The sequence below is a fragment of the Pseudophryne corroboree genome, chromosome 9 (genome assembly GCF_028390025.1).
Source record: "Pseudophryne corroboree isolate aPseCor3 chromosome 9, aPseCor3.hap2, whole genome shotgun sequence".
Lineage (NCBI taxonomy): Eukaryota > Metazoa > Chordata > Amphibia > Anura > Myobatrachidae > Pseudophryne > Pseudophryne corroboree.
In genome coordinates, this window is record NC_086452.1 from 78031965 (window position 1) to 78059109 (window position 27145).

At 47.2% G+C, this 27145-nt stretch overlaps 1 protein-coding gene across 2 annotated transcripts in view; it reads left to right on the forward strand.

The window, feature by feature from the left end:
- The window catches only part of TTC39A (tetratricopeptide repeat domain 39A), a 179401-nt gene that overhangs the window by 119402 nt on the left and 32854 nt on the right, over positions 1 to 27145 (forward strand). For both annotated transcript variants that reach the window (XM_063939557.1, XM_063939558.1), the window contains 3 exons: positions 23416 to 23481; positions 24839 to 24947; positions 25073 to 25140. In XM_063939557.1, the coding sequence (XP_063795627.1) occupies positions 23416 to 23481; positions 24839 to 24947; positions 25073 to 25140 (243 nt within the window). The remainder of the gene's footprint in view (positions 1 to 23415; positions 23482 to 24838; positions 24948 to 25072; positions 25141 to 27145) is intronic.

The following is a 27145-nucleotide window of genomic DNA, read 5'->3' on the forward strand; positions in this document are numbered from 1 at the left end:
GTCACTGCTGGGGTAGTGGAATATAAGGAGGATGTCACTGCTGGGGTAGTGGAATATAAGGAGGATGTCACTGCTGGGGTAGCGGAATATAAGGCGGATGTCACTGCTGGGGTAGTGGAATATAAGGAAGATGTCACTGCTGGGGTAGCGGAATATAAGGAGGATGTCACTGCTGGGGTAGCGGAATATAAGGAGGATGTCACTGCTGGGGTAGCGGAATATAAGGTGGATGTCACTGCTGGGGTAGCGGAATATAAGGTGGATGTCACTGCTGGGGTAGCGGAATATAAGGAGGATGTCACTGCTGGGGTAGTGGAATATAAGGAGGATGTCACTGCTGGGGTAGTGGAATATAAGGAGGATGTCACTGCTGGGGTAGTGGAATATAAGGAGGATGTCACTGCTGGGGTAGTGGAATATAAGGTGGATGTCACTGCTGGGGTAGTGGAATATAAGAAGAATGTCACTGCTGGGGTAGTGGAATATAAGGAGGATGTCACTGCTGGGGTAGCGGAATATAAGGAGGATGTTACTGCTGGGGTAGCGGAATATAAGGAGAATGTCACTGCTGGGGTAGTGGAATATAAGGAGGATGTCACTGCTGGGGTAGTGGAATATAAGGAGGATGTCACTGCTGGGGTAGCGGAATATAAGGAGGATGTCACTGCTGGGGTAGTGGAATATAAGGAGGATGTCACTGCTGGGGTAGTGGAATATAAGGAGGATGTCACTGCTGGGGTAGCGGAATATAAGGCGGATGTCACTGCTGGGGTAGTGGAATATAAGGAAGATGTCACTGCTGGGGTAGCGGAATATAAGGAGGATGTCACTGCTGGGGTAGCGGAATATAAGGAGGATGTCACTGCTGGGGTAGCGGAATATAAGGTGGATGTCACTGCTGGGGTAGCGGAATATAAGGTGGATGTCACTGCTGGGGTAGTGGAATATAAGGAGGATGTCACTGCTGGGGTAGTGGAATATAAGGAGAATGTCACTGATGGGGTAGTGGAATATAAGGTGGATGTCACTGATGGGGTAGTGGAATATAAGGTGGATGTCACTGATGGGGTAGTGGAATATAAGGCTGATGTCACTGCTGGGGTAGTGGAATATAAGGAGGATGTCACTGCTGGGGTAGTGGAATATAAGGAGGATGTCACTGATGGGGTAGTGGAATATAAGTAGGATGTCACTGCTGGTGTAGTGGAATATAAGGAGGATGTCACTGCTGGGGTAGTGGAATATAAGGAGGATGTCACTGCTGGGGTAGTGGAATATAAGGTGGATGTCACTGCTGGGGTAGCGGAATATAAGGAGGATGTCACTGCTGGGGTAGCGGAATATAAGGAGGATGTCACTGCTGGTGTAGCGGAATATAAGGAGGATGTCACTGCTGGGGTAGTGGAATATAAGGAGGATGTCACTGCTGGGGTAGCGGAATATAAGGAGGATGTCACTGCTGGGGTAGCGGAATATAAGGTGGATGTCACTGCTGGGGTAGTGGAATATAAGGAGGATGTCACTGCTGGGGTAGTGGAATATAAGGAGGATGTCACTGCTGGGGTAGTGGAATATAAGGAGGATGTCACTGCTGGGGTAGTGGAATATAAGGCGGATGTCACTGCTGGGGTAGTGGAATATAAGGAGGATGTCACTGCTGGGGTAGCGGAATATAAGGAGGATGTCACTGCTGGGGTAGCGGAATATAAGGAGGATGTCACTGCTGGGGTAGCGGAATATAAGGTGGATGTCACTGCTGGGGTAGCGGAATATAAGGTGGATGTCACTGCTGGGGTAGCGGAATATAAGGAGGATGTCACTGCCGGGGTAGTGGAATATAAGGAGGATGTCACTGCTGGGGTAGTGGAATATAAGGAGGATGTCACTGCTGGGGTAGTGGAATATAAGGTGGATGTCACTGCTGGGGTAGTGGAATATAAGGAGGATGTCACTGCTGGGGTAGTGGAATATAAGGAGAATGTCACTGCTGGGGTAGTGGAATATAAGGAGGATGTCACTGCTGGGGTAGTGGAATATAAGGAGAATGTCACTGCTGGGGTAGTGGAATATAAGGAGGATGTCACTGCTGGGGTAGTGGAATATAAGGAGGATGTCACTGCTGGGGTAGTGGAATATAAGGAGGATGTCACTGCTGGGGTAGTGGAATATAAGGAGGATGTCACTGCTGGGGTAGTGGAATATAAGGTGGATGTCACTGCTGGGGTAGTGGAATATAAGAAGAATGTCACTGCTGGGGTAGTGGAATATAAGGAGGATGTCACTGCTGGGGTAGCGGAATATAAGGAGGATGTTACTGCTGGGGTAGCGGAATATAAGGAGAATGTCACTGCTGGGGTAGCGGAATATAAGGAGAATGTCACTGCTGGGGTAGTGGAATATAAGGAGGATGTCACTGCTGGGGTAGTGGAATATAAGGAGGATGTCACTGCTGGGGTAGCGGAATATAAGGAGGATGTCACTGCTGGGGTAGTGGAATATAAGGAGGATGTCACTGCTGGGGTAGTGGAATATAAGGAGGATGTCACTGCTGGGGTAGCGGAATATAAGGCGGATGTCACTGCTGGGGTAGTGGAATATAAGGAAGATGTCACTGCTGGGGTAGCGGAATATAAGGAGGATGTCACTGCTGGGGTAGCGGAATATAAGGAGGATGTCACTGCTGGGGTAGCGGAATATAAGGTGGATGTCACTGCTGGGGTAGCGGAATATAAGGTGGATGTCACTGCTGGGGTAGTGGAATATAAGGAGGATGTCACTGCTGGGGTAGTGGAATATAAGGAGAATGTCACTGATGGGGTAGTGGAATATAAGGTGGATGTCACTGATGGGGTAGTGGAATATAAGGTGGATGTCACTGATGGGGTAGTGGAATATAAGGCTGATGTCACTGCTGGGGTAGTGGAATATAAGGAGGATGTCACTGCTGGGGTAGTGGAATATAAGGAGGATGTCACTGATGGGGTAGTGGAATATAAGTAGGATGTCACTGCTGGTGTAGTGGAATATAAGGAGGATGTCACTGCTGGGGTAGTGGAATATAAGGAGGATGTCACTGCTGGGGTAGTGGAATATAAGGTGGATGTCACTGCTGGGGTAGCGGAATATAAGGAGGATGTCACTGCTGGGGTAGCGGAATATAAGGAGGATGTCACTGCTGGTGTAGCGGAATATAAGGAGGATGTCACTGCTGGGGTAGTGGAATATAAGGAGGATGTCACTGCTGGGGTAGCGGAATATAAGGAGGATGTCACTGCTGGGGTAGCGGAATATAAGGTGGATGTCACTGCTGGGGTAGTGGAATATAAGGAGGATGTCACTGCTGGGGTAGTGGAATATAAGGAGGATGTCACTGCTGGGGTAGTGGAATATAAGGAGGATGTCACTGCTGGGGTAGTGGAATATAAGGCGGATGTCACTGCTGGGGTAGTGGAATATAAGGAAGATGTCACTGCTGGGGTAGCGGAATATAAGGAGGATGTCACTGCTGGGGTAGCGGAATATAAGGAGGATGTCACTGCTGGGGTAGCGGAATATAAGGTGGATGTCACTGCTGGGGTAGCGGAATATAAGGTGGATGTCACTGCTGGGGTAGTGGAATATAAGGAGGATGTCACTGCTGGGGTAGTGGAATATAAGGAGAATGTCACTGATGGGGTAGTGGAATATAAGGTGGATGTCACTGATGGGGTAGTGGAATATAAGGTGGATGTCACTGATGGGGTAGTGGAATATAAGGCTGATGTCACTGCTGGGGTAGTGGAATATAAGGAGGATGTCACTGCTGGGGTAGTGGAATATAAGGAGGATGTCACTGATGGGGTAGTGGAATATAAGTAGGATGTCACTGCTGGTGTAGTGGAATATAAGGAGGATGTCACTGCTGGGGTAGTGGAATATAAGGAGGATGTCACTGCTGGGGTAGTGGAATATAAGGTGGATGTCACTGCTGGGGTAGCGGAATATAAGGAGGATGTCACTGCTGGGGTAGCGGAATATAAGGAGGATGTCACTGCTGGTGTAGCGGAATATAAGGAGGATGTCACTGCTGGGGTAGTGGAATATAAGGAGGATGTCACTGCTGGGGTAGCGGAATATAAGGAGGATGTCACTGCTGGGGTAGCGGAATATAAGGTGGATGTCACTGCTGGGGTAGTGGAATATAAGGAGGATGTCACTGCTGGGGTAGTGGAATATAAGGAGGATGTCACTGCTGGGGTAGTGGAATATAAGGAGGATGTCACTGCTGGGGTAGTGGAATATAAGGCGGATGTCACTGCTGGGTTAGTGGAATATAAGGCGGATGTCACTGCTGGGGTAGTGGAATATAAGGAGGATGTCACTGCTGGGGTAGCGGAATATATGGAGGATGTCACTGCTGGGGTAGTGGAATATAAGGAGGATGTCACTGCTGGGGTAGTGGAATATAAGGTGGATGTCACTGCTGGGATAGCGGAATATAAGGAGGATGTCACTGCTGGGGTAGTGGAATATAAGGCGGATGTCACTGCTGGGGTAGTGGAATATAAGGAGGATGTCACTGCTGGTGTAGTGGAATATAAGGAGGATGTCACTGCTGGGGTAGTGGAATATAAGGAGGATGTCACTGCTGGGGTAGCGGAATATAAGGTGGATGTCACTGCTGGGGTAGTGGAATATAAGGAGGATGTCACTGCTGGGGTAGTGGAATATAAGGAGGATGTCACTGCTGGGGTAGCGGAATATAAGGAGGATGTCACTGCTGGGGTAGTGGAATATAAGGAGGATGTCACTGCTGGGATTGTGGAATATAAGGAGGATGTCACTGCTGGGCTAGTGGAATATAAGGAGGATGTCACTGCTGGGGTAGCGGAATATAAGGAGGATGTCACTGCTGGGGTAGCGGAATATAAGGAGGATGTCACTGCTGGGGTAGCGGAATATAAGGCGGATGTCACTGCTGGGGTAGCGGAATATAGGGAGGATGTCACTGCTGGGGTAGTGGAATATAAGGAGGATGTCACTGCTGGGATTGTGGAATATAAGGAGGATGTCACTGCTGGGGTAGCGGAATATATGGAGGATGTCTCTGCTGGGGTAGTGGAATATAAGGAGGATGTCACTGCTGGGGTAGTGGAATATAAGGAGGATGTCACTGCTGGGGTAGTGGAATATAAGGAGGATGTCACTGCTGGGGTAGCGGAATATAAGGAGGATGTCACTGCTGGGGTAGCGGAATATAAGGTGGATGTCACTGCTGGGGTAGTGGAATATAAGGAGGATGTCACTGCTGGGGTAGTGGAATATAAGGAGGATGTCACTGCTGGGGTAGTGGAATATAAGGAGGATGTCACTGCTGGGGTAGCGGAATATAAGGAGGATGTCACTGCTGGGGTAGCGGAATATAAGGCGGATGTCACTGCTGGGGTAGCGGAATATAAGGCGGATGTCACTGCTGGGGTAGTGGAATATAAGGAGGATGTCACTGCCGGGGTAGTGGAATATAAGGAGGATGTCACTGCCGGTGTAGTGGAATATAAGGAGGATGTCACTGCTGGGGTAGCGGAATATAAGGTGGATGTCACTGCTGGGGTAGTGGAATATAAGGAGGATGTCACTGCTGGGGTAGTGGAATATAAGGAGGATGTCACTGCTGGGGTAGCGGAATATAAGGAGGATGTCACTGCTGGGGTAGTGGAATATAAGGAGGATGTCACTGCTGGGATTGTGGAATATAAGGAGGATGTCACTGCTGGGCTAGTGGAATATAAGGAGGATGTCACTGCTGGGGTAGCGGAATATAAGGAGGATGTCACTGCTGGGGTAGCGGAATATAAGGAGGATGTCACTGCTGGGGTAGCGGAATATAAGGCGGATGTCACTGCTGGGGTAGCGGAATATAGGGAGGATGTCACTGCTGGGGTAGTGGAATATAAGGAGGATGTCACTGCTGGGATTGTGGAATATAAGGAGGATGTCACTGCTGGGGTAGCGGAATATATGGAGGATGTCTCTGCTGGGGTAGTGGAATATAAGGAGGATGTCACTGCTGGGGTAGTGGAATATAAGGAGGATGTCACTGCTGGGGTAGTGGAATATAAGGAGGATGTCACTGCTGGGGTAGCGGAATATAAGGAGGATGTCACTGCTGGGGTAGCGGAATATAAGGTGGATGTCACTGCTGGGGTAGTGGAATATAAGGAGGATGTCACTGCTGGGGTAGTGGAATATAAGGAGGATGTCACTGCTGGGGTAGTGGAATATAAGGAGGATGTCACTGCTGGGGTAGCGGAATATAAGGAGGATGTCACTGCTGGGGTAGCGGAATATAAGGCGGATGTCACTGCTGGGGTAGCGGAATATAAGGCGGATGTCACTGCTGGGGTAGTGGAATATAAGGAGGATGTCACTGCCGGGGTAGTGGAATATAAGGAGGATGTCACTGCCGGGGTAGTGGAATATAAGGAGGATGTCACTGCTGGGGTAGCGGAATATAAGGTGGATGTCACTGCTGGGGTAGTGGAATATAAGGAGGATGTCACTGCTGGGGTAGTGGAATATAAGGAGGATGTCACTGCTGGGGTAGCGGAATATAAGGAGGATGTCACTGCTGGGGTAGTGGAATATAAGGAGGATGTCACTGCTGGGATTGTGGAATATAAGGAGGATGTCACTGCTGGGCTAGTGGAATATAAGGAGGATGTCACTGCTGGGGTAGCGGAATATAAGGAGGATGTCACTGCTGGGGTAGCGGAATATAAGGAGGATGTCACTGCTGGGGTAGCGGAATATAAGGCGGATGTCACTGCTGGGGTAGCGGAATATAGGGAGGATGTCACTGCTGGGGTAGTGGAATATAAGGAGGATGTCACTGCTGGGATTGTGGAATATAAGGAGGATGTCACTGCTGGGCTAGTGGAATATAAGGCGGATGTCACTGCTGGGCTAGTGGAATATAAGGCGGATGTCACTGCTGGGGTAGTGGAATATAAGGAGGATGTCACTGCTGGGGTAGCGGAATATAAGGTGGATGTCACTGCTGGGGTAGTGGAATATAAGGAGGATGTCACTGCTGGGGTAGTGGAATATAAGGAGAATGTCACTGCTGGGGTAGTGGAATATAAGGAGAATGTCACTGCCGGGGTAGTGGAATATAAGGAGAATGTCACTGCTGGTGTAGTGGAATATAAGGAGGATGTCACTGCTGGGGTAGTGGAATATAAGGAGGATGTCACTGCTGGTGTAGCGGAATATAAGGAGGATGTCACTGCTGGTGTAGCGGAATATAAGGAGGATGTCACTGCTGGGGTAGCGGAATATAAGGAGGATGTCACTGCTGGGGTAGTGGAATATAAGGAGGATGTCACTGCTGGGGTAGTGGAATATAAGGAGGATGTCACTGCTGGGGTAGTGGAATATAAGGAGGATGTCACTGCTGGGGTAGTGGAATATAAGGAGGATGTCACTGCTGGGGTAGTGGAATATAAGGAGGATGTCACTGCTGGTGTAGTGGAATATAAGGAGGATGTCACTGCTGGGGTAGTGGAATATAAGGAGAATGTCACTGCTGGGGTAGTGGAATATAAGGAGGATGTCACTGCTGGGGTAGCGGAATATAAGGTGGATGTCACTGCTGGGGTAGTGGAATATAAGGAGGATGTCACTGCTGGGGTAGTGGAATATAAGGAGGATGTCACTGCTGGGGTAGTGGAATATAAGGAGGATGTCACTGCCGGGGTAGCGGAATATAAGGAGGATGTCACTGCTGGGGTAGCGGAATATAAGGAGGATGTCACTGCTGGGGTAGCGGAATATAAGGAGGATGTCACTGCCGGGGTAGTGGAATATAAGGAGGATGTCACTGCTGGGGTAGTGGAATATAAGGAGGATGTCACTGCTGGGGTAGTGGAATATAAGGTGGATGTCACTGCTGGGGTAGTGGAATATAAGGAGGATGTCACTGCTGGGGTAGTGGAATATAAGGAGAATGTCACTGCTGGGGTAGTGGAATATAAGGAGGATGTCACTGCTGGGGTAGTGGAATATAAGGAGAATGTCACTGCTGGGGTAGTGGAATATAAGGAGGATGTCACTGCTGGGGTAGTGGAATATAAGGAGGATGTCACTGCTGGGGTAGTGGAATATAAGGAGGATGTCACTGCTGGGGTAGTGGAATATAAGGAGGATGTCACTGCTGGGGTAGTGGAATATAAGGTGGATGTCACTGCTGGGGTAGTGGAATATAAGAAGAATGTCACTGCTGGGGTAGTGGAATATAAGGAGGATGTCACTGCTGGGGTAGCGGAATATAAGGAGGATGTTACTGCTGGGGTAGCGGAATATAAGGAGAATGTCACTGCTGGGGTAGTGGAATATAAGGAGGATGTCACTGCTGGGGTAGTGGAATATAAGGAGGATGTCACTGCTGGGGTAGCGGAATATAAGGAGGATGTCACTGCTGGGGTAGTGGAATATAAGGAGGATGTCACTGCTGGGGTAGTGGAATATAAGGAGGATGTCACTGCTGGGGTAGCGGAATATAAGGCGGATGTCACTGCTGGGGTAGCGGAATATAAGGAAGATGTCACTGCTGGGGTAGCGGAATATAAGGAGGATGTCACTGCTGGGGTAGCGGAATATAAGGAGGATGTCACTGCTGGGGTAGCGGAATATAAGGTGGATGTCACTGCTGGGGTAGCGGAATATAAGGTGGATGTCACTGCTGGGGTAGTGGAATATAAGGAGAATGTCACTGATGGGGTAGTGGAATATAAGGTGGATGTCACTGATGGGGTAGTGGAATATAAGGAGAATGTCACTGATGGGGTAGTGGAATATAAGGCTGATGTCACTGCTGGGGTAGTGGAATATAAGGAGGATGTCACTGCTGGGGTAGTGGAATATAAGGAGGATGTCACTGCTGGGGTAGTGGAATATAAGGAGGATGTCACTGCTGGGGTAGTGGAATATAAGGTGGATGTCACTGCTGGGGTAGTGGAATATAAGAAGAATGTCACTGCTGGGGTAGTGGAATATAAGGAGGATGTCACTGCTGGGGTAGCGGAATATAAGGAGGATGTCACTGCTGGGGTAGCGGAATATAAGGAGGATGTTACTGCTGGGGTAGCGGAATATAAGGAGAATGTCACTGCTGGGGTAGTGGAATATAAGGAGGATGTCACTGCTGGGGTAGCGGAATATAAGGAGGATGTCACTGCTGGGGTAGTGGAATATAAGGAGGATGTCACTGCTGGGGTAGTGGAATATAAGGAGGATGTCACTGCTGGGGTAGCGGAATATAAGGCGGATGTCACTGCTGGGGTAGTGGAATATAAGGAAGATGTCACTGCTGGGGTAGCGGAATATAAGGAGGATGTCACTGCTGGGGTAGCGGAATATAAGGTGGATGTCACTGCTGGGGTAGCGGAATATAAGGTGGATGTCACTGCTGGGGTAGCGGAATATAAGGTGGATGTCACTGCTGGGGTAGTGGAATATAAGGAGGATGTCACTGCTGGGGTAGTGGAATATAAGGAGAATGTCACTGATGGGGTAGTGGAATATAAGGTGGATGTCACTGATGGGGTAGTGGAATATAAGGTGGATGTCACTGATGGGGTAGTGGAATATAAGGCTGATGTCACTGCTGGGGTAGTGGAATATAAGGAGGATGTCACTGCTGGGGTAGTGGAATATAAGGAGGATGTCACTGCTGGGGTAGTGGAATATAAGTAGGATGTCACTGCTGGTGTAGTGGAATATAAGGAGGATGTCACTGCTGGGGTAGCGGAATATAAGGAGGATGTCACTGCTGGGGTAGCGGAATATAAGGTGGATGTCACTGCTGGGGTAGCGGAATATAAGGAGGATGTCACTGCTGGGGTAGCGGAATATAAGGAGGATGTCACTGCTGGTGTAGCGGAATATAAGGAGGATGTCACTGCTGGGGTAGTGGAATATAAGGAGGATGTCACTGCTGGGGTAGCGGAATATAAGGCGGATGTCACTGCTGGGATAGCGGAATATAAGGAGGATGTCACTGCTGGGGTAGTGGAATATAAGGTGGATGTCACTGCTGGGGTAGCGGAATATAAGGAGGATGTCACTGCTGGGGTAGCGGAATATAAGGAGGATGTCACTGCTGGTGTAGCGGAATATAAGGAGGATGTCACTGCTGGGGTAGTGGAATATAAGGAGGATGTCACTGCTGGGGTAGCGGAATATAAGGCGGATGTCACTGCTGGGGTAGCGGAATATAAGGAGGATGTCACTGCTGGGGTAGTGGAATATAAGGCGGATGTCACTGCTGGGGTAGTGGAATATAAGGAGGATGTCACTGCCGGGGTAGTGGAATATAAGGAGGATGTCACTGCCGGGGTAGTGGAATATAAGGAGGATGTCACTGCTGGGGTAGTGGAATATAAGGAGGATGTCACTGCTGGGGTAGCGGAATATAAGGAGGATGTCACTGCTGGGGTAGCGGAATATAAGGAGGATGTCACTGCTGGGGTAGCGGAATATAAGGAGGATGTCACTGCTGGGGTAGCGGAATATAAGGAGGATGTCACTGCTGGGGTAGCGGAATATAAGGAGGATGTCACTGCTGGGGTAGCGGAATATAAGGAGGATGTCACTGCTGGGATAGTGGAATATAAGGCGGATGTCACTGCTGGGGTAGTGGAATATAAGGAGGATGTCACTGCTGGGGTAGTGGAATATAAGGCGGATGTCACTGCTGGGGTAGTGGAATATAAGGCGGATGTCACTGCTGGGGTAGTGGAATATAAGGAGGATGTCACTGCTGGGGTAGTGGAATATAAGGAGGATGTCACTGCTGGGGTAGTGGAATATAAGGAGGATGTCACTGCTGGGGTAGTGGAATATAAGGAGGATGTCACTGCTGGGGTAGCGGAATATAAGGAGGATGTGACTGCTGGGGTAGTTGAATATAAGGAGGATGTCACTGCTGGGGTAGTGGAATATAAGGAGGATGTCACTGCTGGGGTAGTGGAATATAAGGAGGATGTCACTGCTGGGGTAGCGGAATATAAGGAGGATGTCACTGCTGGGGTAGCGGAATATAAGGTGGATGTCACTGCTGGGGTAGCGGAATATAAGGAGGATGTCACTGCTGGGGTAGTGGAATATAAGGTGGATGTCACTGCTGGGGTAGTGGAATATAAGGAGGATGTCACTGCTGGGGTAGTGGAATATAAGGTGGATGTCACTGCTGGGTTAGTGGAATATAAGGAGGATGTCACTGCTGGGGTAGTGGAATATAAGGAGGATGTCACTGCTGGGGTAGTGGAATATAAGGTGGATGTCACTGCTGGGGTAGTGGAATATAAGGTGGATGTCACTGCTGGGTTAGTGGAATATAAGGCGGATGTCACTGCTGGGGTAGTGGAATATAAGGAGGATGTCACTGCTGGGGTAGTGGAATATAAGGAGGATGTCACTGCTGGGGTAGTGGAATATAAGGAGGATGTCACTGCTGGGGTAGTGGAATATAAGGAGGATGTCACTGCTGGGGTAGTGGAATATAAGGAGGATGACACTGCTGGGGTAGTGGAATATAAGGAGGATGTCACTGCTGGGGTAGTGGAATATAAGGAGGATGTCACTGCTGGGGTAGTGGAATATAAGGAGGATGTCACTGCTGGGGTAGTGGAATATAAGGAGGATGTCACTGCTGGGGTAGAGGAATATAAGGTGGATGTCACTGCTGGGTTAGTGGAATATAAGGCGGATGTCACTGCTGGGGTAGTGGAATATAAGGAGGATGTCACTGCTGGGGTAGTGGAATATAAGGAGGATGTTACTGCTGGTGTAGTGGAATATAAGGAGGATGTCACTGCTGGGGTAGTGGAATATAAGGAGGATGTTACTGCTGGTGTAGTGGAATATAAGGAGGATGTCACTGCTGGGGTAGTGGAATATAAGGAGGATGTTACTGCTGGGATAGTGGAATACAAGGCGGATGTCATTGCTGGGGTAGTGGAATTTGGGGTATCCGGAAGGGGTACATAATGTTGTCTCTGTAATGGCAAATAATCATGCAGAAACTGCAGTTTTAGAACTGAAGGGGGTAGATGTATCAAAGCTATTTAGCACAGCTACGATCTTGCACTCAGACATGCGGGGGGACGCCCAGCACAGGATTGGTCCGACCCGCATGTCAGTGCCGCCCCACCCCGCAGAAATGCAAAAGCATCGCACAGCGGCGCTGCTTTTGCATTTGAGGAGTAGCTCCCGACCAGCGCAGCTCCTGCGGCTGGCCGGGAGAACCTCCTCGCTGCCCGGGTTACGCCTGCGTTGGCCGGACCGCGCCCCCTAAACGGCGGCTTAACGCTGCCGCCCAGCCCCCTCCCACCCATCGACCGCCTCTGCGGTCAATCAGGCAGAGGCGATCGCTAAAGTTCAAAGGCCTTCAGCCGTCCAGCATGCGCCGATGCACTGCGGCGCTGGCGCAGATCCGACCCGATCGCTGCGCTGCAATAAACTGCAGCGGGCGATCGGGTCGGAATGACCCCCATAGTGCTAACCAATCTGCTCATAGCTGTCATTTTTCAAACACAGTCTTTAACATGGCAGATAGACACTGACTGGTTGGTACTTTATCTCTCTCCAAAGTTTGATACATCTACCCCTGGGTCACAAAGCAGAAGCCCTCTCCCCCTACACCATTGCTTTGTCTCCCTTCTATATGTATGGCCAACATATCACAGATTTGGACTTCTCAGGGAGATCCAATTGTCCTTCCCTTAACAACACACAAGGGTGGAAGATGAGAGGATTTTTTTAAGAAAAAAAAGGCATGTTAAAATCATTTTGCAGTATTTTTTTTTTTAATTCAACCATTTTTATTAGATTTTTTATAGAAATACAAGAACAGGGAAGACCTTCATGATACAGACATACCAAAAACCGGAGAGAAACCGGTATAGTTACAATAATCCATCGTAAGGTGCTTTTAAGCCACATCAGTGAAACCACAGATACATAGGTGGTCATTCCGAGTTGTTCGCTCGCAAGCTGCTTTTAGCAGCTTTGCACACGCTAAGCCGCCGCCTACTGGGAGTAAATCTTAGCTTATCAAAATTGCGAACGAAAGATTCGCAGTATTGCGAAAAGACTTCTCTGTGCAGTTTCTGAGTAGCTCGAGACTTACTCTTCCAGTGCGATCAGTTCAGTGCTTGTCGTTCCTGGTTTGACGTCACAAACACACCCAGCGTTCGCCCAGACACTCCCGCGTTTTTCCCAGAAACGGTAGCGTTTTTTCAAACACTCCCATAAAACGGCCAGTTTCCGCCCAGAAACACCCACTTCCTGTCAATCACACGCCGATCTCCAGAACGAAGAAAAAACCTCGTAATGCCGTGAGTAAAATAGCAATCTTCATAGCAAATTTACTTGGAGCAGTCGCAGTGCGAACATTGCGCATGCGCAAATAGTGGAAAATCGATGCGATGCGAAGAAAATTAGAGCGAACAACTCGGAATGACCACCATAGTCGGTACTTGTAGGCTTGAGTAAGACGTAAAGGATAAACAATCTTAACCTACATGAGGTCTAGGAAATGATGAAGACATTACCGACATGCGTCTTAGCATAAGAGATCACCATATACCTAAGGCTAAGCATACAATTCTACCTGAGGATTCACAGGACATCAGTATACCCGAGAGGTCAGTAAAGAAGACAGACAGGAGGGGGGGGGGGGGGGGGGGAACAAATGGGGAAAACAATACAAGTATAATCATATCATGAATGAGCAGCGGCCAAAGAAGTCCAAAAATATTAAAGAAGTAATTCAGGCATGGTTAGCCATTCTAACCAAAGAGAAGGTTCAGTACCCATATGGCATCAGACTAAACATACAGCATCGGGTATTAAAATTAATATAATTGCATTTCCTAAGAAAACAGCAGGGGGTCCCAAAGGAACAGTACATGGGTCTAAGTTGTCAAGAGGCCCTATCGATTTGTCTATATAGATACCACGTTGTGGTCTCAAAAAGTTTATAGATGAACGACTGTACATCCGGGTCTAGAGTATCAATATACCTCTCCCACTTCTTGGCAAACCGCCTGACCCCCAATTCAATATCAGGAAGAGTAGCACGCCTCTCAAAATAAATAATCCGGAGGGTCATGTGTTTCACAGCCATCAAAGAAGGGGTAGACGGTTTGATCCAATTATTAAGAATTTGTTTCTTGGCAATTGTCAGGATAACAGAGAGTACCAGAACAATATCTCTATCTTCAGGCCCAAGAGACCACTCCCTAAAATCCAGTAGCAAACAAGCCCTCGGGCGTTTTATTAACCGTAAGTTAAATACTGTGTTGAGATAAGCGACCACCTTGTACCAAAACTTAGATATTTTCCGGCAAGACCACATATTGTGGTACAAGGTGGCACTCTGCGCAGTACATTTGATGCAACAGCCAGTGTCGTCTGGGACCATCTGATTAGGCGCTATATATGCCCTTTGGAGCGTCTTCAAGTGAACCTCTTGCAAAGAGGCAGAGTATAAGAACCTAAAAGTGGGTAAAATGTTATCTAACAATTCAGCGCACGATCCCATATTGGGGATGTCTCTGGACCATGAAGACAACGTGGAATCCCAGAGCCGGTCTCTATATGAGACCCTAAAGGTGTTTCTGAAGTAACTAAGATGGTAAGGACAATCTTTAGTAAGCACCATTAAGGTGCGCAGCGGGTCTGTGGTAGCCTCAGAAATCATTGGGTGAGACTGGGATTGAGCAAAGTGTCTAGCCTGCAGGTACATAAAAAAAATTCCTGGTGGGAAATACCACATTTTATCTGGATATCAGAGAAAGAAAGCACTGCGTTGCCTCCTGGGTCGTATATGTCTCTAATAGCTGCGATCCCCTTTTCTCTCCAACTCAAAAAATGTGCGTTATCAAGGCCAGGAAGGAAACATGGGTTACCCCAAAACGTAGTGTGAAGAGAGGTGTCCGGTTTTCTCTGGGCTTTAGTGTGAGTGGTCTGCCATGCTCGATATGTATGCCAAAATAAAATATTATGTTTTATCTCAGATGGGAGACGGGAGTTTGGGTTGTGTAAGAGTGCAGCAGGGAAGAAAGGATGGAATACGGCCAATTCAAGTGGCAAGTTCGTAAATACTGATCTGCCCCAAAGCCAGTCTGTGATATACCGGTACATCGCTGCTCTACTAAATAGAACAGGATCCGGAATTCCCATACCTCCCTCTTCACGTAATAGCTGTAACATAGCGTAGGGGACTCTTGGTCGTTTACCTGCCCACAGAAATCTAGTGAAACACTGTTTAAGAAAAAGGACATTTTTCTCAACAAGGGCAATAGGGAGCATAAGAAGAAAATAAGCAATCTTGGGAAAAACAACAGATTTAATAACTTCATCGCGACCCATAAGAGACAAGGACAGAGACGCCCAGTCTGTAAGGATTTTAGACACCTTGGACAAAATAGGACCAGAATTAACCGCATATAGATCCGGGAGGGAAGTAGGGATCTGAACCCCTAAATATCTAAGACTATCTCAAGCCACTGGGAATCGGGACAGGACCGGGTGTAATGGAAAGAGGGAAGAGTCTCCTGAAAGGAGGAGAAGCTCGGATTTGGATATATTAATTTTGTATCCCGCAAAGGAACCAAATTGTTCAATCAGGGAGACAATCGCAGGGATGGACGTATCAGGATGAGAAATAAATAGAAGCATGTCGTCAGCATACAGTGATAATTTTACCATAGTGTCCATTATTTTTATGCCTGTAAATCTAGGAGAATTTCTCAGGGAAACAGCTAGGGGTTCTAAAGCTAAGGCAAATAATAAAGGTGACAAGGGGCAGCCCTGACGTGTGCCACTCTGGATAAGAAAAGGGGATGAGAGGATACCATTCCCAAAAACTTGAGTGGAGGGAGATTCATATAATCGGGAAATAAGAGAGACAAAGTCCTCAGGTGCACCAAAGCGATGGAGCGTTTCATACAGATGGTCCCAGGTGACCAGGTCGAACGCCTTTTCGGCATCGTGACAATAATACATTAGTGTCAGTGGGTTTGGAAAGCTGAAAGGCCTGCATAACAGTCAAGACCTTTCGGATATTGCTCACTGATTGCCGACCCCAGACAAATCCAGTCTGGTCTGTATGAACTATATCAGGGACTATGAATTTGAGTCTATTCGAGAGGATTTTAGTGAACAATTTATAATCCGTGTTTAGAAGGGAGATCGGACGATAAGAACTGGGAGACTCAGGATCCCGGCCAGGCTTCGGGATAACCTTTATGACTGCGGAATTAAAATATTGGGGCAAGGAAGCACCCTGCATAAAAGAATTAAATAAGACAGAAAGAGGTTCGCACAGTCTAGTAGATAGAATTTTATAGTAGTCATTGGCAAAACCGTCAGGGCCCGGAGTCTTCCCAGTCTTCAGTCCAGTTATTGCTAAAGAAACTTCCTCAGTGGTGATAGGTGCAAGAAGAGAGGTACAGTGCGACTCTGACATTTGAGGCAGATCAGTAGAAGACCAAAAGCTAGACTTGTGGGTCTGGTTAATAACAGGACATGCATAAAGAGTGGTATAAAAAGACTGTAGCACCTCAGTAATCTCGGCCGAGGTCCGTACTCTGTCCCCACCTAGGGTGAGCAGAGAGTGAATGACCACTTTAGGGTGTCTGCCTTTTAACAAACGGGATAACAGTTTGCCAGACTTATTGCAATATCTGAAAATGCCACAGTCTCTTGACAATGAATATTTAGCTTCCATTTGAGAAAGGAGGGTATCAAACAGTGTTTTTTGTGTAAAGTACCATTCCCTAGTAGAAGGGGAGGGGCAGGATTTAAATTCCTGAGTTTAAATCTAAATCCCTTTTTTTACTATAGGACATAATGTTCCCCCGAATAACTGATTTTGACGCCTGCCAGAAAAGAGCAGGATCCTCGCTCAGAGTTTCTCCATTATGCGTATGATAATCCAGCCACGCTGCATCTAATGAGGAGCGGAATTTCAGAGAGCCACTTAAATGAGAGGGGAAGTGCCAGGAGCGAAAAGGGGATTTTTCTGAGAGGAGCATCAATTTCATCCAGCATAAAGCATGGTCCGAAATACAGATATCCTCAATTTTAGAGTCAGCCACTTTTGAGAAAAAGGAGTCAGGTAACAGCAGATAATCAATCCTCGAGAACATGTGGTGCGCAGCTGAGAGGCATGTAAATTCCCTTTCTAATGGGTAGCATGCGCGCCACACATCCACTAAGGACAACTGCAAGCAAATATAGGGGATACCAATACGTGGTAACGAGGGGGGAGCGCGAGGGGAGGGGGATTTATCCAAGGTTGGAGAAGAATATAAATTAAAATCTCCACCCAAGATTATAGGAATTTCAGAGTAGCTTAGTGACCATGTTCGTATAAAATTGCTTAGAGTACTGATTGGGAGCATAAATATTGCAAAGAAGGAACCTGGATGCATACAATGTGACATCTGCCAGTACATACCGACCCTGAGTGTCATCTAAAATCGCATGGACAGAGATAGGGACAGTGTGCTGTGCTAAAATAATCACTCCCCTAGCCTTAGAAGAGAAGGAGGAAGAGGCTACCACAGACCAACCCATAGTGTTCAGTTTTACCACCTCATTTGGCATAAGGTGAGATTCCTGAATGAAAACAACATCCATCCCCACCTTCCGAAGATAGAGCAAAATCTTTCTGCGTTTAGCTGGGGAGTTGATCCCTCCCACATTCCACGTGCCGACACTCAAACTAGCCATGCATCAAATTAACTGGGAAAACCTGAAAACCTGCGCAGTAATTATGATATCTACAGCCGCCGAAAAACGGATACAAATCATACCGGGGTGGACACATAAGGAGGAGAAGGGGAGGGGGAGAAGAAAAGAGGGACAGAAACATAGAAAACACACAAAATATAACATTAACATTGTGAAAGAAAGTCCTGCTAAGGACAATCATAACTTCAGAAAACGAGAACAACCGGTACAAGCAAGCACAGAGGCCGTCATAGACCGCCAATGAGCCAGCCAGAATTATGAAAACCTGAGGAAAAAATGAGGGAGGGGGCGCCCTTACCCACCCTCGGCAACATAATATATGAAAATATACATAGGAAAAATAACAAGAAAATATCAGAGCACACAGAGCATGTTACAGAAAAAGAAAAACGCATCCTGTCACATAAGAAGTAGGGGGAGATATCTCCGCTAAGCATATATAACCATGCTAGAAAGATTACATAGCCACAAAAAGACAACAGATGAATAAGAAAAAGCTAAAACATAAAACAAGGCAAAAAGGTTCAGCCCGCTGTATAAGACCAAAGTCTCTTTTGGGGGAAAAACCACCTGCAGCAGATTCTACAGCAATAATTAAATTGGCAGACATAACCGGAAACAGAGAAGTCCAGGAGCAATACTCAGCCATCTCGATCCAGGGTGTCATCCGCCTGAGAGGAGTCGTCATCTGCCTTGGATGCCTCAGAAACATAAGCCTCTGCATCTGCAAGATTTGTAAAGTCCTGGAAAGAATTTCCATCAAACAGGCGTAGTCTTGCAGGGAAGAGCAGAGCAAATTTTTTATTCGCCTTTACCAAACGGTAGCAAAGGGGGGTAAATTCCCGACGTGCCCGGGATACCTCCGCGGAGTAGTCCTGGAAAATGGCCAAACGAGCTCCCTCCAATTGTAAATTCCTATGCCTCCTGGATGCTGTCCATATTGCCTCCTTATGGAGAAGGTTCAGACTTTTAAATATAACCACACGTGGTCTGCTATTAGGTGAAGAACGTGGGGGACCCAGTCTGTGGGCTCTCTCGATAACTAAGCCAGTGCATTCATCTTGGATATGCAACAAATCAAGGAGGGACGTTTGTAAAAAAAGAGTCAAATCAGGACCTTTCAGTGACTCAGGGAGCCCCAGTACCTGAAGATTCGATCTCCTCGATCTATTTTCAAGATCGTCAGCCTTGTTCAGCAGCTGGAAGTGAGATTTCTGGAGCTCATCATATCTGTGCTTAAGATCCCCAACATCCTGAAAAGTCTCCCCCAGCCTTTGTTCATTTGTAAGAACAGTCTTAGATAACTGCTTTATTTGGGATTTTAGATCTTTTACTGCCTGCTGCATTTTAGCAGCATGTGCATCCATGATAGGCTCCATGGCATTCCTAACAGCTCTCACTACATCAGCATAAGTCACTGGAGAGGCAGGGGAACAGTCAGGCTCACCTGAGGGAGAAATGTGTTTTGCAGAAGCCTGTTTAATGCTGCCAGCAGCCTGCAGACTCGTTTGTGAGATAGGTGCGGCGGCCATCTTGGATTCCCCCGGCCGTTTTTCAGACCTCGATCTCTGGGCTTTAGGGGGCATGGGGGAGGACAGAAACCTTTCCATCCAATCCCCAGCACTTTCCCACAGGTAGTGTGCGCCAGGTGCGGAGAAAAGCGCGAGCGGGAGGCGCTGTGTGCTCCGGTTACCGAGGGTGCAGGAGAGCTGCAGCAATCAGCTTCTCCTCACATGGGTGCCGGAATCGGAAGTCCCATTTTGCAGTATTTAACACATTGTGGGTAATTTTGCAGAATGGATGCTTGAGGTGAGATTTATCAAAACTTCTAACTAGGGCTAGTGGGGGTGTTGCCCATATAAAACAGATTCTAGCTATAATCATACTTGCCTACCCGACCCTCTCCATGAGGGAGAAAATGCTCTGTTCCTGGACTTTCCTGGTAATGTATGATTGCCATCACCTGTGGTGAGCTAGTTAATTGATAAGAAAGGTGTTTCACCACAGGTGATGGCAATCATACATTACCAGGAAAGTCCAGGAACAGAGCATTTTCTCCCTCATGGAGAGGGTCAGGTAGGCAAGTATGGCTATAATTTATCTACCGCATTCTATAAAAACAAATTGGTAGAATCTAATTGGTTGCTACGGACAATACATCCACAGATCCACTTTAAAAGTTTTGATAAATCTCCTCCCAAGGAGTTTTAGGGCCAGGTAAAAGCCAGAGGTGAAAACAGGAAGGGGAAAGAAGGTTTAGCACCTGTCCTGCGTGTTCTGTACATGGCAAATAAAGTTACACTTGTTGATTACTGATCACAGCTGATAGGGTAGCGTCTAGTTTCTCTTCGTGGAGAGGACCTTTCCCATAACCCCCTGGGTCCATGTCACAATCTATTTGGAATAGTAAAGTATGGCGAGTGGAGCGGAGCGAGACACCGAGCCCGAAGCGTGGTGAGCGAAGCGAACCCACGAGGGTCCAGTGCTGCATAGAGAAAAAAAAATACCCCAAACGAACAGAGAACGAAGAAAATATTTAGGTGCTGTAAGGGCGGAAGTTCTCTCCTGCCCTCTCGTTTTGTCACTTCCAGGTCCTGAGCACGAAGGTAACATAGACACAACCCAGCTGATAGCTGGCAGCTAAGGGTTACAGCGCGTCATTAGTGAAGCTTAAGGTGTTGCAGCGCAAGAACTCACAAGGCTGCACTTACATGTGTAACGCAGTGTGTATAGTGTGATATTTCGCTCACGTAATGTTTACACAGATCACATGCAGTTGGCTCCTTGTGGAACTTTAAACACTGGGAGATGTTCAGTAAATATTTACTGACGTCCCATCATACTGGTAGTGATCTGGGTTCCAGGAGTCTCGTCTGCTTGAAGTTGACTTTGCTCCTTCACTTATCTTTCAGCATAAACTTTCTATAAAAAAGCATTTAGTCAAAAATAAGGAGTGTCCTGTTCCCGAGAAGTAAACCAACCAAAACAGGTCGCAATAAGAACAGACTGCAGGGCATTTAGGACCTCATTCAGCATGGATTGCTAGTGAGACAGAAATAGAGATTGTCTCAGATCTGCTACTGCTAAAAAAAACCGCATGTGAAGAACCACCCAGAAAGGTAAAAGCCACCCACCGATGCACACTCAAAAATCGAATACCTTCGACAATTCCGGTTGACCCATGCATACACAGGATATGGCTGCAGTGGCAGTGGCGCCATGTTTTTAATCGCAATTGACGTTAGATGCACCCCCCGAAAATGGTCATGAAATGTCTGCGTTTTCTCAACCACTTCCCTCAAAGCCAAAGAGGCTCTTGCAGGTGTGTCTCGGGTTGGTAGGCCAGGAACAAATCATATAATTCATGGTCAAAGTGATTGCTAGAGGCTGCCAATCATAGAACATGTGGACAATGAGAAGCACTGCTGTACACCACCACATAACTGACCCTAAGGATGACATCTAGGCACAATTTACTTTTATATATTTTTCCAAATTTATCAATAAAAAACTTTTATCCTAGGGGTGCCGTGAAAAAAATGCGAACAAGAAAGTTTGGCAACCACTGGTCTATGGCTTTCATGGGTGCTTAGGGTGGGGGTAAAAAGTGCCTGGGTCTCCAAGATCATGTGACCATGCCCCTTTCTTCGTCGTCTCAGAGGCAGTGTGCCTCATCTGCAGAATGTCCTAGTATTCCCAGTACTGCGCCTGACAGATGTCTTGGGCCCTCATTCCGAGTTGATCGCACGTAGCAACTTTTTGCTGCTCGTGCGATCAACTTGACGCAGCCTATGGGGGAGTGTATTTTAGCATAGCAGGGCTGCGAACGATTGTGCAGCCCTGCTATGCTAAAAAAGTTTCCTGCAAAACAAGACCAGGGTAAGAGTTACATACCCTGTGCGACAGATCCAGCGATGAAGGTCCCGGGATTGACGTCAGACATCCGCCCTCCAAACGCCTGGATCCGCCTGCGTTCACCTCACCACGCCTTGAAAACGGTGAGTATCCGCCCCGGAACGCCTCCCGCCTGTCAGTCTTCATGCGATCGCCGCTGCGATCGCTTTCTGCGCTGTATCGTCGCCGCGCAGCCGCTGTCCCGACCTGTTCGCTGCGTGCGAATGGGTCGGAATGACCCCCCTTGGTGTGCCTGATGGCTGTCACCACTGTTTATCAGCACATAAATATGCCAGTATTGGGATCTGCCACCCAGAGAGAGATTGCTGAAAGCAGAATTTGCCAGACACTGGTGCCGTGAGATCTGGTGGATGCTGCAGCCCTAATATAAGACTGTAGATTGCAGTAATTTTGTTATGTTATAATCAATTAATGGCAACGTTTTATATAATTAGATAAGTAATCCAAATGATCTTGTTATTATACAATGTACTGCTTGAAATATGGGGCAGATGTATTAACCTGGAGAAGGCATAAGGAAGTGATAAACCAGTGATAAGTGCAAGGTGATAAACGCACCAGTCAATCAGTTAGGAGCTGATTGGCTGGTGCGTTTATCACCTTGCACTTATCACTGGTTTATCACTTCCTTATGCCGTCTCCAGGCTTAATACATCTGCCCCAATGGTTTCTAATCAAAGATATTAAATATATAATTTTCTTTGTAAGCAACGAGCTAGAAACTTCACAGCACACTTTCCAGGTACTAACACTGTAATGTGAATATGTGGCCACCATATCCTATAGTTATATAAATGAGGCTTTGTAACACATTTTACATTTTAAAAAGTAGTAAAGAAAGGATCAGGAAACCGTAATGAGGTGATTTTGGCGTGTTTGCAGCCACTGGGCGGTTGTATATTCTGTATACAGGCATTTGGCTTGTTTTATATTAAATATAAACTCCTATAGCAGGCTTTTTCAACCAGTTGCAAGGTGTGCCACGGAGCCAGGGCAGCTTCCTGCACCTTCAGAGTGAACTGTTGGCCCAGGCTTTTCTTAGAGGATCAGTCGTGCTCCGGCCATGACGTATACGTTGAAGATGCGGCGGTGTGATATCATAGGTCACGGCCGCCGCATCTCACCACCCAGCCAGCCCATCCGCCTGCATACACATCTTCCAGTTCCTGCCTGCATACACAGCTTTCCTTGCCAACCCACATCCACACCTGCGCGACCGCTCGCTGCTCAGTATTTGCAGAACTCCACTATGAACAACCCCCGCCACTGAGGGACAGGGAGGAGGACAGCTGATAATAATATTTGTTATTTTATTTCTCCTGTGGGGAACAATAGGATTTTAATAGGATTTATGTGGGGAGAATAAGAATTTATGGATTTATGGGGAAACAATGTGAATAATTCATGTGGGGAGCAAAAGGATTTATGTAGGGAGCAACATGATTTATGTGGGGAGCAATGTGATTGTTTTTTCTGTGTAGGCCAATGTATGTGTGGATTTTTTTTACTGTAATGGCCAATGTGTGTGTTTTGTTTTTTTTCTGTGGGGAACTGATGGTGTGCCTTGGCAAATTTAAAATATTGTTCAGTGTGCAGCCAGTAAAAAATGGTTGAAAATCACTGTCCTATAGAATTTTCTGATAATTTACATTCTGGCGCCCTTTATTGCTATATCACACCTATATCTTTTCCTCGCAGACATTATCTATGTTGCCCACCAGGATTTTGCGGCTCTTGGAGTTTGTCGGCTTCTCCGGTAACAAGGTACCATTCATTTACTGATGCGAAATGCCGAATATTCTTCCATTTTAGAAGTGCTAAACCAGCAAGATGGTTCATAAAAAAGACCTACCAGTAAAGCACACACATAACGCTAATTTTGGGGGAGATGTATCAAGCCTCCTACAGAGTGGAGAGAGCATAGAAGTAGTCAGTACCAACCAATCAGCTTTTACCTAGCATTTATCAAGTACAGTACATTCTATAAAATAATAGGTAGAAGCTACAATGCCAGTCATGTACTTCAAAGTATACATGGCTAAATTACCCCTAACAGGCCATGATTTCAGGATATTTATTGGGAAATTACCCTTAAAGAGCTATGATAACTAGGAATTTGTGGGTAAATTACCCCTAACGAGCCATGATTTTAGGTGAGGCAGCGGTGAATTACCCCTAACATTCCATGACTTCAAGCTGTTAATGGTAAGTTAACCTTTAGCAAGCCATGTGCTCAGGCTATAACTAGATGAATGAATCCAACTGAATGGGCCAAGAATTATCCAACATGTTTTCACTTAGGGAAATCTTCAAAACAATGAGGTAACTACAGGGTGGCTAGAATGGCAAATGTCCAGGGTCCCACAAGGTGAAGGGTGCCCACTGAGCTACTGTGTCTGGATAGGCCCGAAGCCTCGGCCTAGATTTCCGGACTCTGACGCTGCTGCCAGCTGGGCCTGTCAGATCCCTCGCTGTCAGCCGCTTACCTGAGGAGGCCCCTCTGTTGTTGGGATCTGCCTGTGGAGGTTGGCGTCCACGTGGGTACCCCCGCGGCTGCTGTTGGTGTGTCTGTCCCCTGGGAGTGTCACTGACCAGCATTCTGTACTCAGCTGCCAGCTCCCTGTTTGGCTCCGTTGGTAATGACACAGCTGCACATATACACTTCATGGGTTTATAGAAATCAAGTAGGAGGCCCACCATGAGAGTTTGCCAGGGACCTCCAAGCCTCTAGTTACGCCACTGCTCCAAAAAGTGACTTGTTGGAGGTTATGCATATAGCATTACCATTTATCTAGAACATTCGATAGATGTAGCATGATAGCTAGATGCTGATTGGTTACTATAGGAAACTTCTCCTGTCCAGTCCAGGGCCATTTCTAGGGCCGGGCAAGCGCTGCGGCCACTGTCTGCAGCTGTATTACATGCTGATTGGTCGTCTGCGTGTAATACAGCTAAATATGTCCCTGCTAAAATGGCCGCCGCCTTGGAGGAGACATGCCAGGTTGCACTGGGAGTCAGATTGGCTAGAAATGGCCTTTCACCTGCCTCCCATAGAAGGATTGATACATCTCACTCTTTGAACTCTGTTCTTACTGTTTTATTATTGAATGCTTGTTCCCAGGATTACGGCCTAACGCAGCTTCATGAGGGGACAGCAGCTCACAGTTTCCGAGCCTTGCTCTGCACTCTGCTGCTCCTATGTTACCACACGTTCCTGAGCTTTGTGCTGGGTAAGTGGTACTTTCCAACGCTGCCCGCAGCATTTCATCATCATGCCACGCTCCAGTGCTCTCGGGTGGCTGCAACGCTATAAGCTTTGTACAGTTAAACACTACATTGTATTTTCCTGCTACAGGCACAGGCAAAGGGAACATTGAGGAAGCAGAAAATTTGCTACAACCATATCTAAAGCGCTATCCTAAGGTACGGACAATACATATGGTCCTTCATAGGGGTGTGGATCATTAGATCGAAAGTGTCTAGGTCGACAATGTTTAGGTCGACCACTATAGGTCGACAGTCACTAAGTCGACAGGGTTTCTAGGTCGACATGTTCTAGGTCGACAGGTCAAAAGGTCGACATGAGTTTTTCATGGGGGTTTTTGGTGTAGTTTTCTCCGTACAGTGACCGGGATGCCCAATTAGTGCACCGTGTCCGCTGCGCTCGGCACAGGTTACCGTTCCAATCGTAGTCCAAGTGGATCGTTAAGTATGAAAAAGTACAAATAGACACTGATTTACAAACACAGGTGGTCATTCCGAGTTGTTCGCTCGCAAGCTGCTTTTAGCAGCTTTGCACACGCTAAGCCGCCGCCTAGTGGGAGTGAATCTTAGCTTATCAAAATTGCGAACGAAAGATTCGCAAAATTGCGAATAGACACTTCTTAGCAGTTTCTGAGTAGCTTCAAACTTACTCGGCATCTGCGATCAGTTCAGTGCTTGTCGTTCCTGGTTTGACGTCATAAACACACCCAGCGTTCGCCCAGACACTCCTCCGTTTCTCCAGCCACTCCCGCGTTTTTCCCAGAAACGGTAGCGTTTTTTCACACACTCCCATAAAACGGCCTGTTTCCGCCCAGAAACACCCACTTCCTGTCAATCACACTACGATCACCAGAACGAAGAAAAAACCTTGTAATGCCGTGAGTAAAATACCTAACTGCATAGCAAATTTACTTGGCGCAGTCGCAGTGCGAACATTGCGCATGCGCAGTAAGCGGAAAATCGCTGCGATGCGAAGAAAAATACAGAGCGAACAACTCGGAATGACCCCCACAGTTACTCACGGATGACGTGCTGCCCCCTCTGACCAGAGACCAGAGAGAAGCCCTTGTGGGTCCTATAACGGCGGAGGAAATTAACGCCGCCATCTCCAAACTGCCCCATGGTAAGTCCCCGGGCCCAGATGGCTTGTCAGGCGATTATTACCGCATGTTACAGGCCCAAATTGTCCCCTCATTACTGGAACTATTTCACGCAATACACGAACGGCGTTCCCCGTCCCCACTTTTTAATGAAGCCTTTATTACACTTATTCCTAAACCTGGTAGGGACTCCAATTTCCTTTCCTCCTACAGACCAATTAGTCTCCTAAATGTAGATTACAAACTCCTAGCTAAGATTATGGCGACGAGACTCCAGTCCATCCTTCCTGATATTCTCACTACGACACAAATGGGTTTTGTGACTGGCAGACATGCGGTTAAGGCAATCCGCATGGCACTGGCGGCGGTAACGGCGTCCCAGTCTCCCTGCACAGACTCCAACATGCTTCTTAGCCTCGACGCCAACAAGGCTTTTGATATGGTACTATGGCCACACTTATTTGCTGTGTTGGAGAAAAGGGGGTTTGATGTGAGTTTCATTAACTATATACGATATATCTACAGCGCTCCATCCGCCTCACTATTAATTAACGGGATCAGAGGTAAACGGTTCTTTTTGGAAAGGGGAACCCGTCAGGGATGCCCTCTATCGCCTCTCCTATTTAACTTGGCCCTTGACCCGCTGCTTAGAACATTGCAGGATTGGTCTGTTTTCAGAGGGATAAAAGTGGGTAGTCAGGAAATTAAACTCTCAGCCTTCGCTGACGACATCCTCCTTTATATATCGGACCCCGAATGTTCCCTAACTCAGATCATGGACATGATTAATTTATTCGGCCGCATTTCGGGTTTTAGTATTAATATGGACAAATCGAAGGCCCTGTTGTTGTGTGGCACTGTGACGTGTCCGACTTGGGCCACACGTTTCCCCTTACATTGGGTGTCCACATATATTATATACTTGGGTATTAGGGTCCCACGCTATATTTTAGAACTATATAAACTCAATGTATATAAGGTAATACACACCCTGACCGATGATGTTAAGAGATGGGAACGTCTTCCATTGTCATACCTTGGTAGGGCCAGTCTCTTGAAAATGG